Source organism: Homalodisca vitripennis, chromosome 7, assembly GCF_021130785.1.
Source record: "Homalodisca vitripennis isolate AUS2020 chromosome 7, UT_GWSS_2.1, whole genome shotgun sequence".
NCBI lineage: Eukaryota > Metazoa > Arthropoda > Insecta > Hemiptera > Cicadellidae > Homalodisca > Homalodisca vitripennis.
The window spans coordinates 60,243,885-60,260,456 of NC_060213.1; the positions used below are offsets into that span (position 1 = coordinate 60,243,885).

The 16,572-nt window shown below is 35.6% G+C and overlaps 1 protein-coding gene across 1 annotated transcript in view; it reads right to left on the reverse strand.

Moving 5' to 3' along the window:
• LOC124366732 (importin-11-like) overlaps positions 1–16,572 on the reverse strand; it is a 77,790-nt gene that overhangs the window by 12,946 nt on the left and 48,272 nt on the right. Inside the window, exons 14-18 of the mRNA XM_046823333.1 lie at positions 16,054–16,252; positions 15,713–15,792; positions 8,008–8,183; positions 2,960–3,142; positions 867–963 (exon numbers count right to left, since the gene is read on the reverse strand). Coding sequence (XP_046679289.1) covers positions 867–963; positions 2,960–3,142; positions 8,008–8,183; positions 15,713–15,792; positions 16,054–16,252 — 735 coding nt within the window. The remainder of the gene's footprint in view (positions 1–866; positions 964–2,959; positions 3,143–8,007; positions 8,184–15,712; positions 15,793–16,053; positions 16,253–16,572) is intronic.

Sequence of the window (16,572 nt, forward strand, 5' to 3'; positions counted from 1 at the left end):
CGAGCTTCATGATTCAAACAAAATGGTCAATGAAATCAAACCAAATATTTCTGGGAAATTTAAAGTAGGCAACAAGGTGTTAATGGAAGTAGAGTAGAGTAGAGAGTAAACTCAATAATTTAAATTCATGTTTTTTATTTTCTTACATCCTAATCAAGCACCTTAAAGAAAAATAAACAGCATTAAAATATCACTTGGTATTTATATAAAAATGAATGTATTATTATGTCTGGGTGGCCTAAAAAACAAAGGTTTACAGTTATAATTTTCAAAAGTTTTCCTGGGTGAGGGCCCCCCCTCCTTCCTGGGGTGTATTCCATACCCACCGGTCTGAGCTTCCCGCTTTAAGAGTTCCCACACCTAAAATTTTAGAAATTAAGCACTGGTCTTGACATACTTAAGTTATTTGCTGAGATATTTCATTACTTCAGCAGTTTGCAGATTTTAGTAAAGAATAAAAGATTAAAAACATTATTTTCCATCTTGAGTATCAAATTTGACTCTATCAGCAAATTTTATTAACAAACATCTCTATCATTTAGTTCTAAAATATATATAATGACCAACATTTTTTATAAAAAGAAAAATAGATTTAATTGTCTATGTAGAGTGTTTTATCTAAGCTACCATTGGTATTTCAAAAAACGTTAAAAAAATTGTTTTAGATCCTAGATTGTCAGAAAATATAGTGTTCATCATAAGAAATTTCAAAGTTTGGCGCTATACGGTGGCCAAATTTTGAAATTCTAGATTTGGTTGTCACTAAAAAGAAGATGAGATTCCCCATTAGGACTTTCCACCATTAGTAAATTTTATTGTTTTTGAGATACCGATGGTGGCACAAAGACCAAACGATAGATACTGACCCGACCAAATGTTTCCCGAGAGATGAGCAGCACCCTGGCTATGATTGACAGGTACATGGCCATCACCATGGGGTACTCCTCGCCCTGGTACACAGACCTACAGACAAAGGGGGTGTTGTTGGATAAATCACTCTGAATACATTTCAAAAAGGCAAAAAATGACAAATTTAGAACATTTATTTATACTGTCTCATCTTGCTTAGAGCACTGTGGCACCTGGTAAGTTATTGGTATTGGTGTTTAAATCTTCAATCTCCTCTCCTTCCTCCAGGAGGTTGAAGGATGATAGAAAAAAAATGTAATGTATTTAGGTTACTACAATTAATTATTATCAGATCAGAAGTTTCTGCTACAGTTGTATGCTTTAATGTTAATTCAACTATTATTTTTTGCAATAAAAATTGGATACTTTTTATTTGGTCTGCTCAACTCTTTTAACCCTCTCCCGCTCGCAAGGCATGAATCGGCACGGCCACCACATAGCCACTGCAGCTTAAACGGCACAGATCGGCACGCACTGCTTTATCTACTAGAGCCGATAAGTGCTGCTCTCGAGTAGCAACATGTTGTATTACTACGAGTTTTTTGCTATCAGGAGACCATTCACTTTACTTTTACAGTAGATTTATTCCATTATTTTGCTATTTGTATTAGTTGTGCGGAAACAATGGCGGGTTGGAGTCGTACACTTCGTGACAGTGAAATTGATCTCGTTATTAGTAGTGATTGCGACGATTCAAGTGAGTGTAGTGATGTACCAGAGCCTTGTGAAATGGTTGGTGGCATTGAGAATGTAGTTTCGGAGTGATCACAGTGGCAGTGACGGCGAGCCAGACAATGACCTTCACCAAGTAACTGCGCAACAAACAATCCCGCGCCACCGGCGCCCAGTTGTCCGTGTGCCTCCTACCCTGGTCTCGCACAGTCAACTTCATTGAACCAATACATAGTAAAATAATTAATATATATAATTATAGTTAATTACAATGACAGAACGTGTGTAAGTTGAGGCGCCGTGTATTTTTACTGAGCGCGACCGGCAGAGCGAATTAATTGAGGTTAGAAGCACCGTGAGCGCCTGGAAACAATGCGAGCGGGAGAGGGTTAAAGTGAATTTACTTAAAGTGATAGTGACATATAACACTCACTCCATTGTCAGAATGCAGCTGAGATGTGATTGGCTCGTGGGTATTTCCGAGAAGTGCTGAGAATCGACTAGATTGGCTTTTCGAATACTTATCATTCTGTTAATAAACGTGGAGATATAGCATTGTAATTAGCCTCATTTTGTACATAATAAGTAAAATAAACATAGATTATCTATCTTGATTTGAGTATTTTACAGCTGGTGAAAGTTACTTGCCAAATATGGGACACATTTTATGCGAGTGGAGATTTCCAATATTTTGCACTAATATATATGAAAAGCCATACTCAGTATTACAGATACTTACTTTTTTGTAACTTGGTAAGTTACACATGTTCTTCTTACATAGGGAACTAAGCAAAAGTTGCAAACAAATGTATTTATATAAAAAATTACAATTTTTCTTCATTAACACACAAAATAATTTAAAACATTTTCATCCAAATAAGTATTATGTTACTTTACATAAGGAACAATACAACAGATGCATACAAATTCAGATCAAAAATTTAAAATTTTTTGTACAACAGTTTAAAAATCTTTTGTTTATTTACAGATTTTAACATGTTTTATCATTCAAATAAATATTAAAAGTTACAGCCAACTTTTCTCCCTACCTAATAAAAGAAATATATATCAATATCCTTTTTTCTAAGTTGTGAATTATTTGTCTGAACACTACATAAACACCAAAAGTGTGCTTGACACAGAGAGGTGACCTGCCATTAATGCTTAGCGCACCACCACCCCTCAATCAAAGGGTGCTTGAGACTTAAAGGGTTAAGGTATATACACTAGATGTATTTCAATGAAATACATGTTATTATAATACAATACGTAAAATAATAACATTAGCTTACAGAGTGTAGTATTTGACTAGATGTACTAATGGGGCATGACACCCCATATCTCCAATACTTGACTATGCTATAATACTGATACTGACTGGAAAGCCTGTGGCAGGATAGGTTCCAGCAGCATGATGCTCCGACTTGGGTTCGCACGCAGACACAGCTCTAGCAGCCTCATGGTCATTATGATGCCCTCGTTACGCATGTCCGATAACAGGTACACACAGTTGCGTATCAGTGCCTCGCCATAGTGCTGCCAACATAACACTTTATTCTCACTTCATATCTAATTAACATTTGCTTTTTCATTCTTAAATGTCAAATTATTATTTGTAATACCCACACACATAATTTTGAACAGTTAGAGAATGTTTTAGTCTCCTTTGTATAATTAATAACATACACATTATCAAAGAATTTTTTTAATGGATTTAAAAATAACCTCTCCTCCCTAAATGGTGGGGGGGGGGGGGCAACTCAGACATTTTAAATAGGATGATTCAATGCATAATGTCTCAAAGATGTTGATAAAATAAAATCAACAAACTAAAAACCCAATTATACATACATATATGTATAATAGGGTAAATATCTTTTATACACTGACAATATCCAGCTTTGGTAATATAAACATAAGCTGAAATTAATCTCTTCATCTAAATCTAAAACATTACAGAGGGGGTGGATGAGACTTATGGTGCATCAAACATTTTTACGACTCCCCAAAAATGTATGTAAAGGTGGTAAATAAGATTTTTGACAGTAACTATATTATATGACACTCCATTTTTAATGTAAATTGATAAACATGGACCATTTCATTAGGTTCGTGAGGTAAAATTTGGTTTGGCAATCACAAGTTTATTGTGAGATACTACTGAAAATGTAAATATAAACATACAACTTTGAAGTTAAAGAATTGAACTTGCTTAATTTGTGTATTACAACTGTTTGAGCCACATATTCTTAAAATCATGAGAAAGAATTTATCATAATTTAATTAATGAATTGGCACTATACTACTTGCAATCAGCTGTTAAAATACACCAGTATAAACAAATTACAGTTTGTCATAATATTTATAAATTAAATATAAAATGACACAGATCATTGGAAAGCTACAATCACACACTAAATACTACCGACTGTAAGTTTTTGCTGGAATAAACAGTTTTAGAGATGCACTGGTTTCATTTCAACCTTGTAATTAGTAAGGGGCACACTGCCTATTTCACATGACCAAAGAACAATTATTGGACAAATCAAGACAATTTTCCCTGAAAAAATCAAGAAAATACAAACTGAAAGAAGAATATTATTGACAAAAAAATTCCAATTTGTTAATTTAGTAATTTACCTACGCTTTTTTATACACAAAGTACGATAACATGTTTAAGTGATTGGTATACTGCAGTCCGCAAATATGCTCAACATACTATGAAGTACAACAAAATCATGTTTTCGCAATCAGTAATTTACGCAATGCCGATCAGCTTTTGTCCCGGAACTTACACAACAGACTCACGGCGATCTATGAACGTAAATCTAATAGTCATTACAAGCAAAATACTATTTTGAAAAGTCAGACTATTCATTAATAATTTACTAATTAATCAATTTACTATTTTCAAACACAAAATACGACAAAAAGGTTTTTGTAATGGTAATTTATATACTGACGATCTGTCAATAATTAATAACGCAGCTAGTCTCTGCAGGTTCTATTGTCAAATCCCGTTGAGCTATTTTCGGACCTGATTCTTTCTTGAAGATTCTGTAGACTTGAGATTTGGCTTTGACACATCACACTAGTTATAACCACAACACCATAAAACAGATATTTTAAACAGAAGTCTAATATTCTGTGACAGTCATAATCCGCGATTTTTGAGCGATTTCTGTGAATCCTCATTCAAATCCACAACTTTTCTGGTATTTCCGTGACCAGTAGACACCAGCAAGAATAGCCGGACAATTTTCCCCGCCTATCGTGAAATTCCCCTACTTTTCCATGACTTTCTCCATATTATTGAAAATTCCCTGACTATTCCCGGTTACTAGACACCCTGCGACATTATTACATTACATCAAAAACTGGTATTGTGCAAGAACCCCTGGCATCCTCAGAGCAGGTGTACGACTAGAAGTTAACAAAATAAGCTAGATTTAACTGCTGCCCGACTGTAGCACTGTCACCCCCAAGATTATTACTGACTGCTGCAGAGTTAGGACTGGAATTCAACAGGAATAACTACACAGTTCAAACCTGTTACACACACTTACTACACCTACACTACGCTTCACTAAATAAATGATTCTTTTCAGAGCTGAAGAGTTGGCCACTTGCACTACTTGATTTCTGTCCCCATAAATCAGTGTTTTTGGCTATTTTTGGCAAGGCTTACGGTGGCCGTGGCGCGGCGTCAATAAAACTTCCACTGTTGTTGGAAATCCACCCCTCACTCTGAACCACTTAGTGGGCAATCATGTCATATGTATGGAATGTTAACTAAATTGGAAACACTTCTAATATCATCAAACAAATATGAACCATTAATCAAACAACTTTAATTATATTTACTGTCTGTTATTGCCCATATTGAAAAAAGACCTTTTCCTTGGATCCGTGGACTGCATATTTTCCATGTTTAAAAAAAAGAAACAATATTGTTAAATAAAGACAAAGTGTACTTAAAACCAAACAAAACATATATTTACACTTTAGCAATCAGTAATTTGCGTATTGTTCTCACCGATCAGTTGTCCTTGAACAGACTCTCGTGACACATATGCATAAATATAGAAAATACAAACTACAAGCAAAATATTATTTACAAATTTACGATAATTTGTTAATTGGGTTATCTATGTATATATATGTTGAATAGATGTGCTCCAAAGCATGAAAACTGAATATATAAATTTCAAGTCAAATATTGTATATAAAAATCATGTTATTTCCTTACTTACGAACTACCTCCAATATTTTTGTCTACCGCCAAGATTTACGGGGAAATTTGTAGGAAGCAATATAGTGGTCTGCTTGGTCCAAGCCACCCATATATTTGTTATACTGACAGATAACTGTTGGCTTTTGTATGTTTATTTGATTATCCTTGCCTTAATTAAGTAATTCAGCAATAACTTCTGAATCAGAAAGAAAAGAGGTACTTGGTAACGACATATCGAGTCACTAATGCGAACGCGTCTGAAAATTGGTTAGGAAACGTGACTACAATGACAAAGCAAAAATAAATTCAGCAGCCGACCAATCGTAGTTCAGCTGTCATTTATTAGTTCCTGAGAATGCCGTGCGATCGCAGCACCAATCGGAAACATCGTAGGCGCCTAAAAATAAAGAAAAGCTGACGTCACTGCAATGTCGGATGGCGTCCGACATATGAGCGGACGGCAAAATAGCAATGTCGGACGATGTCCGACTTACGAGCGGAAAGGGTTAATGTTAATTCAACTATTATTTTTTGCAATAAAAATTGGATACTTTTTATTTGGTCTGCTCAACTCTTTTAACCCTCTCCCGCTCGCAAGGCATGAATCGGCACGCCCACCACATAGCCACTGCAGCTTAAACGGCACAGATCGGCACACACTGCTTTATCTACTAGAGCCGATAAGTGCTGCTCTCGAGTAGCAACATGTTGTATTACTACGAGTTTTTTGCTATCAGGAGACCATTCACTTTACTTTTACAGTAGATTTATTCCATTATTTTGCTATTTGTATTAGTTGTGCGGAAACAATGGCGGGTTGGAGTCGTACACTTCGTGACAGTGAAATTTGATCTCGTTATTAGTAGTGATTGCGACGATTCAAGTGAGTGTAGTGATGTACCAGAGCCTTGTGAAATGGTTGGTGGCATTGAGAATGTAGTTCGGAGTGATCACAGTGGCAGTGACGGCGAGCCAGACAATGACCTTCACCAAGTAACTGCGCAACAAACAATCCCGCGCCACCGGCGCCCAGCTGTCCGTGTGCCCCTACCCTGGTCTCGCACAGTCACTTCATTGAACCAATATATAGTAAAATAATTAATATATATAATTATAGTTAATTACAATGACAGAACGTGTGTAAGTTGAGGCGCCGTGTATTTTTACCAAGCGCGACCGGCAGAGCGAATTAATTGAGGTTAGAAGCACCGTGAGCGCCTGGAAACAATGCGAGCGGGAGAGGGTTAAAGTGATATACACTCACTCCATTGTCAGAATGCAGCTGAGATGTGATTGGCTCGTGGGTATTTCCGAGAAGTGCTGAGAATCGACTAGATTGGCTTTTCGAATACTTATCATTCTGTTAATAAACGTGGAGATATAGCATTGTAATTAGCCTCATTTTGTACATAATAAGTAAAATAAACATAGATTATCTATCTTGATTTGAGTATTTTACAGCTGGTGAAAGTTACTTGCCAAATATGGGACACATTTTATGCGAGTGGAGATTTCAATATTTTGCACTAATATATATGAAAAGCCATACTCAGTATTACAGATACTTACTTTTTTGTAACTTGGTAAGTTACACATGTTCTTCTTACATAGGGAACTAAGCAAAAGTTGCAAACAAATGTATTTATATAAAAAAATTACAATTTTTCTTCATTAACACACAAAATAATTTAAAACATTTTCATCCAAATAAGTATTATGTTACTTTACATAAGGAACAATACAACAGAATGCAAACAAATTCAGATCAAAAATTTAAAATTTTTTGTACAACAGTTTACAAATCTTTTGTTTTTTTACAGATTTTAACATGTTTTATCATTCAAATAAATATTAAAAGTTACAGCCAACTTTTCTCCCTACCTAATAAAAGAAATATATATCAATATCCTTTTTTCTAAGTTGTGAATTATTTGTCTGAACACTCCATAAACACCAAAAGTGTGCTTGACACAGAGAGGTGACCTGCCATTATGCTTAGCGCACCACCACCCCTCAATCAAAGGGTGCTTGAGACTTAAAGGGTTAAGGTATATACACTAGATGTATTTCAATGAAATACATGTTATTATAATACAATACGTAAAATAATAACATTAGCTTACAGAGTGTAGTAATTTGACAAGATGTACTAATGGGGCATGACACCCCATATCTCCAATACTTGACTATGCTATAATACTGATACTGACTGGAAAGCCTGTGGCAGGATAGGTTCCAGCAGCATGATGCTCCGACTTGGGTTCGCACGCAGACACAGCTCTAGCAGCCTCATGGTCATTATGATGCCCTCGTTACGCATGTCCGATAACAGGTACACACAGTTGCGTATCAGTGCCTCGCCATAGTGCTGCCAACATAACACTTTTATTCTCACTTCATATCTAATTAACATTTGCTTTTTTCATTCTTAAATGTCAAATTATTATTTGTAATACCCACACACATAATTTTTGAACAGTTAGAGAATGTTTTTAGTCTCCTTTGTATAATTAATAAACATACACATTATCAAAGAATTTTTTTAATGGATTTAAAAATAACCTCTCCTCCATATAATGGTGGGGGGGGGGGGGGGCAACTCAGACATTTTAAATAGGATGATTCAATGCATAATGTCTCAAAGGTGTTGATAAAATAAATCAACAAACTAAAAACCCAATTATACATACATATATGTATAATAGGGTAAATATCTTTTATACACTGACAATATCCAGCTTTGGTAATATAAACATAAGCTGAAATTAATCTCTTCATCTAAATCTAAAACATTACAGAGGGGGTGGATGAGACTTATGGTGCATCAAACATTTTTACGACTCCCCAAAAATGTATGTAAAGGTGGTAAATAAGATTTTTTGACAGTAACTATATTATATGACACTCCATTTTTAATGTAAATTGATAAACATGGACCATTTCATTAGGTTCGTCGAGGTAAATTTGGTTTGGCAATCACAAGTTTTATTGTGAGATACTACTGAAATGTAAATATAAACATACAACTTTGAAGTTTAAAGAATTGAAACTTGCTTAATTTGGGTATTACAACTGTTTGAGCCACATATTCTTAAAATCATGAGAAAGAATTTATCATAATTTAATTAATGAATTGGCACTATAACTACTTGCAATCAGGTGTTAAAATACACCAGTATAAACAAATTACAGTTTGTCATAATATTTATAAATTAAATATAAAATGACACAGATCATTGGAAAGCTACAATCACACACTAAATACTACCGACTGTAAGTTTTTTGCTGGAATAAACAGTTTTAGAGATGCACTGGTTTCATTTCAACCTTGTAATTAGTAAGGGGCACACTGCCTATTTCACTTGACCAAAGAACAATTATTGGACAAATCAAGACAATTTTCCCTGAAAAAATCAAGAAAATACAAACTGAAAGAAGAATATTAGTGACAAAAAAATTCCAATTTGTTAATTTAGTAATTTACCTACGCTTTTTTATACACAAAGTACGATAACATGTTTAAGTAATTGGTATAACTGCAGTCCGCAAATATGCTCAACATACTATGAAGTACAACAAAATCATGTTTTCGCAATCAGTAATTTTACGCAATGCCGATCAGCTTTTGTCCCGGAACTTACACAACAGACTCACGGCGATCTATGAACGTAAATCTAATAGTCATTACAAGCAAAATACTATTTTGAAAAAGTCAGACTATTCATTAATAATTTACTAATTAATCAATTTACTATTTTCAAACACAAAATACGACAAAAAGGTTTTTGTAATGGTAATTTATATACTGACGATCTGTCAATAATTAATAACGCAGCTAGTCTCTGCAGGTTCTATTGTCAAATCCCGTTGAGCTATTTTCGGACCTGATTCTTTCTTAAAAGATTCTGTAGACTTGAGATTTGGCTGTGACACATCACACTAGTTATAACCACAACACCATAAAACAGATATTTTAAACAGAAGTCTAATATTCTGTGAGTCATAATCCGCGATTTCTGTGAATCCTCATTCAAATCCACAACTTTTCTGGGATTTCCGTGACCAGTAGACACCAGCAAGAATAGCCGGACAATTTTACCCGCCTATCGTGAAATTCCCCTACTTTTTCATGACTTTCTCCATATTATTGAAAATTCCCTGACTATTCCCGGTTACTAGACACCCTGCGACATTATTACATTACATAAAAAACTGGTATTGTGCAAGAAACCCCTGACATCCTCAGAACAGGTGTACGACTAGAAGTTAACAAAATAAGCTAGATTTAACTGCTGCCCGACTGTAGCACAGTCACCTCTTACTGACTGCTGCAGAGTTAGGACTGGAATTCAACAGCAATAACTACACAGTTCAAACCTGTTACACACACTTACTACACCTACACTACACTTCACTGAATAAATGATTCTTTTCAGAGCTGAAGAGTTGGCCACTTGCACTACTTGATTTCTGTCCCCCATAAATCAGTGTTTTTTGGCTATTTTTGGCAAGGCTTACGGTGGCCGTGGCGCGGCGTCAATAAAACTTCCACTGTTGTTGGAAATCCACCCCTCACTCTGAACCACTTAGTGGGCAATCATGTCATATGTATGGAATGTTAACTAAATTGGAAACACTTCTAATATCATCAAACAAATATGAACCATTAATCAAACAAACTTTAATTATATTTACTGTCTGTTATTGCCCATATTGAAAAAAGACCTTTCCTTGGATCCGTGGACTGCATATTTTCCATGTTTAAAAAAAAAGAAACAATACTGTTAAATAAAGACAAAGTGTACTTAAAACCAAACAAAACATATATTTACACTTTAGCAATCAGTAATTTGCGTATTGTTCTCACCGATCAGTTGTCCTTGAACAGACTCTCGTGACACATATGCATAAATATAGAAAAATACAAACTACAAGCAAAATATTATTTACAAATTTACGATGATTTGTTAATTGGGTTATCTATGTATATATATGTTGAATAGATGTGCTCCAAAGCATGAAAACTGAATATATAAATTTCAAGTCAAATATTGTATATAAAAATCATGTTATTTCCTTACTTACGAACTACTTCCAATATTTTTTGTCTACCGCCACATGCCATAAAAATCAGAAATCAGAAATTCTTTATTCATAATCATCAAGATTAGAATACATGTCAAGTTTAAAGACAAAAAATATCTTCTTCCTCATGAGTTGGGTCTTCATGCATTGTCCCTCCAATTGAAGAACTCTTCCATGCTGTAGAAGGGTCTTTCCTGGAGCCAGGTCCGGAGTTCCTTCTTCAGGTTCTGTGGGCTGTTGGTCTTCAAGTCTTCAGGCAGTGTGTTATATATCTTTGATTCCAGCATAAGATGGTTTTTTTTGCATAGGTGGCTGTTCTGTGTGCCGGAAGGTGGAAGTTGCCTGCATGTCTTGTGTTGTGTCCATGCAGATCTCTATGCCTTGTTAGGTCTCTAGTAACACAAAAGAGAGAACAGTTTCCAATATGTAAATGGAAATAACTGTAAGAATCTTCAAATCCTTGAATGTATTTCTACAACTTTCTCTTGGGCCTTGACCAGTCATTATTCTGAGAGCCCTCTTTTGCAATTTCAGTAGGCGCTGCAGGTTGGCATTTGAAGTTCCCCCCCAAACAACTATTCCATATTGTAAGTGGCTTTGGAAAAGGGCATGGTATGCTATTTTTGAAGCTTCTGGTGAACTGACTGCTGAAGGTTCTTTTTATGGCAAATATGGCAGAGCTTAGTTTTTTGCACAGATTGTCTACATGATTTTTTCCATGATAAATCACTATCAAGTGTTACACCTAGGTGTTTCAGCATGTTTACATTCTGAAGATCAGGGAGTGCTGTTGAGTCCTTTCTATTTCTTCCAAAATACATCTGTTTAGTTTTATTTTGATTAAAAACAAGGTCATTACTCATGCAGTATTGTTGTGCCATGTTGACAGATATGTATGTGTCAATTTCCAAATGTTCGTTATTATTACTGGCTAATAAGAGCACAGTGTCATCAGCATACATAATTGTTTCACTGTATGGTGTCATGTACTTTGGTAGGTCATTTGTAAATAAAATAAATAGTACTGGCCCCCTAAGACTGATCCTTGTGGTACGCCTCTTCTTGTTGGTATTCGGATCTGATCGCACAGTACTTGTTTGCCCATGTTCATTTTTCTTCACCTCTACTACTTGGGTCCGTCCTTTCAGGTAGCTTTCGAACCATTTTAGGGCTGTTTTTATAATGCCTAGGCTTTTTAATTTAACCAAAATGAGATCGTGACCAAGGCAATCAAATGCCTTACTCAGGTCTAAGTATACGCTGGAGATGGTGTTGCCGGACTCTATGTTCTCTACTATGAACTCTACCAGATCAGCAATTGCAGTTGTTGTTGACTTCCCTTTTGTAAAGCCATGTTGCTTGTCTGTCAAGAGGCCATTTTGTTGAAGGTGTGTGAGTAGTCTGGCAAGAACTATTTTCTCAATAATTTTTTGAAGTAGTAGGTAGGAGAGAGATGGGTCTATAGTTGGCTGGTTCATCTTTATTTCCTTGTTTGTGTTTGGGATATATTTTAGCAATTTTAAGTCTGGAGGGAAAGATGCCTTGGTTAAGGGACCTGTTACAGATAGCTAAAATTGGAGTCAGAAGAGTTCTTCCACAGATTTTGATGATTTTTGAAGATATGTCATCAATACCTGCTGATGATTTTGGTTTAATGGAATTTATAATTGTCTGTATTTCTTCAGTTGTTGCAGGATGAAGGATAGATAGAGGGGTTGCAATTTCAGTGAGGTTCTCTTGCGAGTAGTTATGCCTCACTTGGTTCCTAAGTGTCTCTTCAGCAATTTTTGAAAAAAAGGAGTTAATATTATTTGCAATTTTTGTAGCATCTGTCACTTCCTGTTCACCAATTTTTAAGCATGTCATAGTTACTTCTGAAGGTTTCATGTGTTGCTTTCCGTTCACTGTTTATGACATCCCATATTGCTTTGCTCTTGTTACTATAGCCTGTGCAATGTGTTCAGTGCTTGCTTCACTTCTAAGTTGTTTAAGCTTCAAGTCATAGGTTTTTTCCTTTTTCCTAGCAGCTTCAGCTTTGTCTTCCTGGTTTCCTGTCAATCTATAATTTTCTTGGGCTTTAAGAAATTCATCTTTCAGGACCTTTGTTTCTTCATTGTAGACCATCTTTATATGTGACCGTTCGCTGGGTAATCTGCGACTTTCTGTATGGGCATGTACAGTCCAAAGCTCTTACAATGGTATTACTGAAGTTATTATATGCTTCGTCAACATTGTCAGTGTTTAAGACATTTTCCCAGTTTTCTGCAGCTACGAGATTTTTTAATTCAGAAAGATTTCTTTTATTCAGATGTCTGCGTTTTGTGAACGATTTGACTGAACACCTTTCAGGTAGCTCTATGGTACAAAATTGTCCTGTGTGGTCTGATAGTCCAGTATGTGAAACATTTACAGTCACTTTGTTGGTCTCAGGTTTGTACAGATAGCGTCTATTGAAGTCACAGAGTTGGCTGTTATGCGTGTTGGTGGGAGAGTCATTCTTGTTATGTTGTATGATGCTAGGAGTTTCCGTTACCTCTTTTTGTTCTCTTGAGTCTTTCAGGGAGTCAATATTAAAGTCTCCAGCAATAATGATGTTATACTGACAGGCGTCCATTTTGTCCAATACCTCTGTCAAGCTATGATGGAAAGTGTCTAAAGATCCATTTGGCGGTCTGTAAACACCTAGGACACATAAATGTGTTTTCCTACTGAGTTTTTATTTTTATTGCAGATATTTCACACTCCATTTCTCGGCTGTAATTTTCAACATCCAGGCTATGGGTTTCTTTGGTAAACCTAGAGTGTTTGTATATGGCTACACCTCCTTTAATGTATTTTTCCCTACTGTAGGCAGTCACAAGTGTGTAGTTCATTAGCTTAGCATTTAAAATTGTGTCCTGTTTAAGGCCATGTTCAGTTAGTACAACTACAATCTGGACTGTTGGAGTGTAGTAGGTGATTTAGCATGTCAATTTTGTTCCCCCATTCTATCTATATTTTGATGAAAAATGTTTATTCTCATAGATGTGGACTTTGTATTTTTCCTGGACTTAGTGTTTCTTTTTGGCCTAAAAAAGAATTGGGCTGGTGTACTTCTGCCTGCACAAGGATCTGCATTCCAGGTTCCTGGGGAGATAGTGTGGGTATGGGTGGGTAAGACTTAGATGTTCCCTGGACTGCTTGAAGTATTTCCTGTTCCAACGTTCCCAAAAAAACTGGTGAAAGCCTGGGGCAGTGTCTCAGGAGTGGGGGAAATTAGTGAGGCAATGTTTCTAGTGTAATTTTTGATTTTGATTTATAATTTGAAGGTAGAATTCAATATTTTTTGTAAAAAACTCATCCACACTTTGATTTTTAGGCTTCAGTTTTGCATACATCGGGGGTATTTTTGAGAGTTGTATTTTTTGTTTGTCTGACTTACACAACATTGATGAGCCAATAGAGAAAGTATGTTCTTTCTTTTCAACCTTTCTTGTTTCTTTGAGACTTGGAGGGAAATACTGAATATGTTCTTTTTCACACCCCGCCTAGAAGAAATATTTTTTGCATTGGAGGAAACTTTGTATTTTTCTTTACTCAGGTCATGATTCAATTTTTTTATAGTAGTATAACTGGCTATCCTAGTCAAATCATGATTCAGTTTTTTTCTAGGAGTTTGGCTGGCTCTCCTGGTCGAGTCACAATTCAGTTTTTTCGTAGGAGTTTGGCTGGCTCTCTCTGGTCAAGTCATGATTCAGTTTTTTTGTAGGAGTTTGGCTGGCTCTCCTGGTCAGGTCATAAAAATTCATGTGGTGGAAAGTCTGGCTTGCTCTTTCTGTCAAATCAAGCATTAGGTTGTCTGGCAGTATGGTTTTTTCTGAATTGTCAATTTCTTTGATAGATGAGCTGACAGTGCTGGAGATGGGTTTACAGGCTTTTAAGAGAGCTTGGAGATGTTCTCTTGCAGTTCGAGCCTGTTCACACACAGCTTATCTGTCAGTTGGTCACAGTTTTGTGATATTTTGTTAATCAAACTGTTTTTTTTTCTCCTAGTTCTTGTTCAAGAGATCTTGTACTTCTTATTAAAATATCATTTTGTTCCTGAAGTAAGTCAGTGCTACATGTTTTTAGACCGAACTTGTTCCTCAAGTTTATTGATTTGGTCTTTTAAAGGTCGATTTACATGACAGCAGTTCCCTTATCTGCTCTAAAAACTGTGTTTTTTCAGATTCAGCCTGATTAGTCATTTCATCTCTAAGCTTCTTTTCGTTGTTAAGTTTCTTGATTAAATGATTTTATTTCAGTTTGTAGTTTTTTATTTTCATCTGTGATGTCCTTAATAAGGTCTTCTGCAGCAGCTATGGTCTTCTGTCTACTATGCCTACCTTCATGTGTTACATATTAATGTAACACATGAAGGTAGGCATAGTAGACAGTAATGAGGATGTTTGTAGTTACAATATATCTTAGCCTAATTAATATAAAAATACCCTTAGACACTTTATTGCATAACATTTCAACGTGCCTATCCCATTTGATATTACTCTGAAGAATGACTCCTAAGAATTTAACATAGTCAACGTTTTGTTGTCTAGACGGTTTTAAACAAACTTCTAGAGTCTGGGTTTTATCTTTATTAAGGCCCATTGTGTAAGATTTGTGTGCCAGTCACCCATATGGTCACCAATATTAAAGTTTGACTAGAAAAAACTTAAGTTTGGGATTTTTACAAAAGTATTTGGATTCACTAAAAATGAAAAGTTACACTCATATATTTCTATTAAATATAAAAAAAATAATTGGATATATAAAGTTTTTAAATAGATATATTACCTGCAAGAAGAGGTCAGGAGCTAGCAAAATGTACGCTTGAATAATGTAAAAACATGTCCTCAAGTTTTCAGTTGATCCTTCTGAAAAAAAGAACAATATGTTTAAAACAATAACAGTATAGAAACCTACATTATGTTTAACAAATATAAAATGATGAAATACATATTTCTTAACTGAAAATAATAAAATTTAGGGTGTGGATGCTTGTTTACACCATGCATTATTAATTCATGTGATGTGTATATATAGGCCAAACAAACTCTTTTATTTTAGCCATCCATGTTACGCTTTAAACAAGTGGCAAAATCAAATATTGAAACCAGGCTGAAAGATAAACTCACCAAGAAGTGGATTCATGTTGTTGTAGAGAAGCAGCAACGGCTGGGACATGGCTGTGCTGTTCTCCAGGAGGGTTAGCCACAGTTCCAGCCCATCCTCCAGCAGATACACATGACTCGGCTGCTGCGTGTCTGTGGACAACTGGATAACCAACAGCAGGAACTCGGACATCATCGCACTCTCCGACAGGGTACCCAGAGCCTGTGGAGAGATCTTTCTGGTGAACATGTCAATAGAATTTAAAAAGTGCAGGGAAGAAATTTGTGCAACCAATGGAGGAAAAAGAAACTGGACAAATTTGCACCAGTCAGTGCGCATTAAGACGATTAAAATCAGCAGATATTGAGAAAAATCTTATGTTCAGACCATCTGGAGTGACAAGTATAATACTTCAAATACAATAAATACTACAATAGAAATATGACAATTTTTCATTTTTTAAATCAGCTTTCTTTCCACCACTTCCACAGACCAAAACTCTGTGCTGAGGTTCAGCTAAAGATAATGTGAGAAGTATGAAG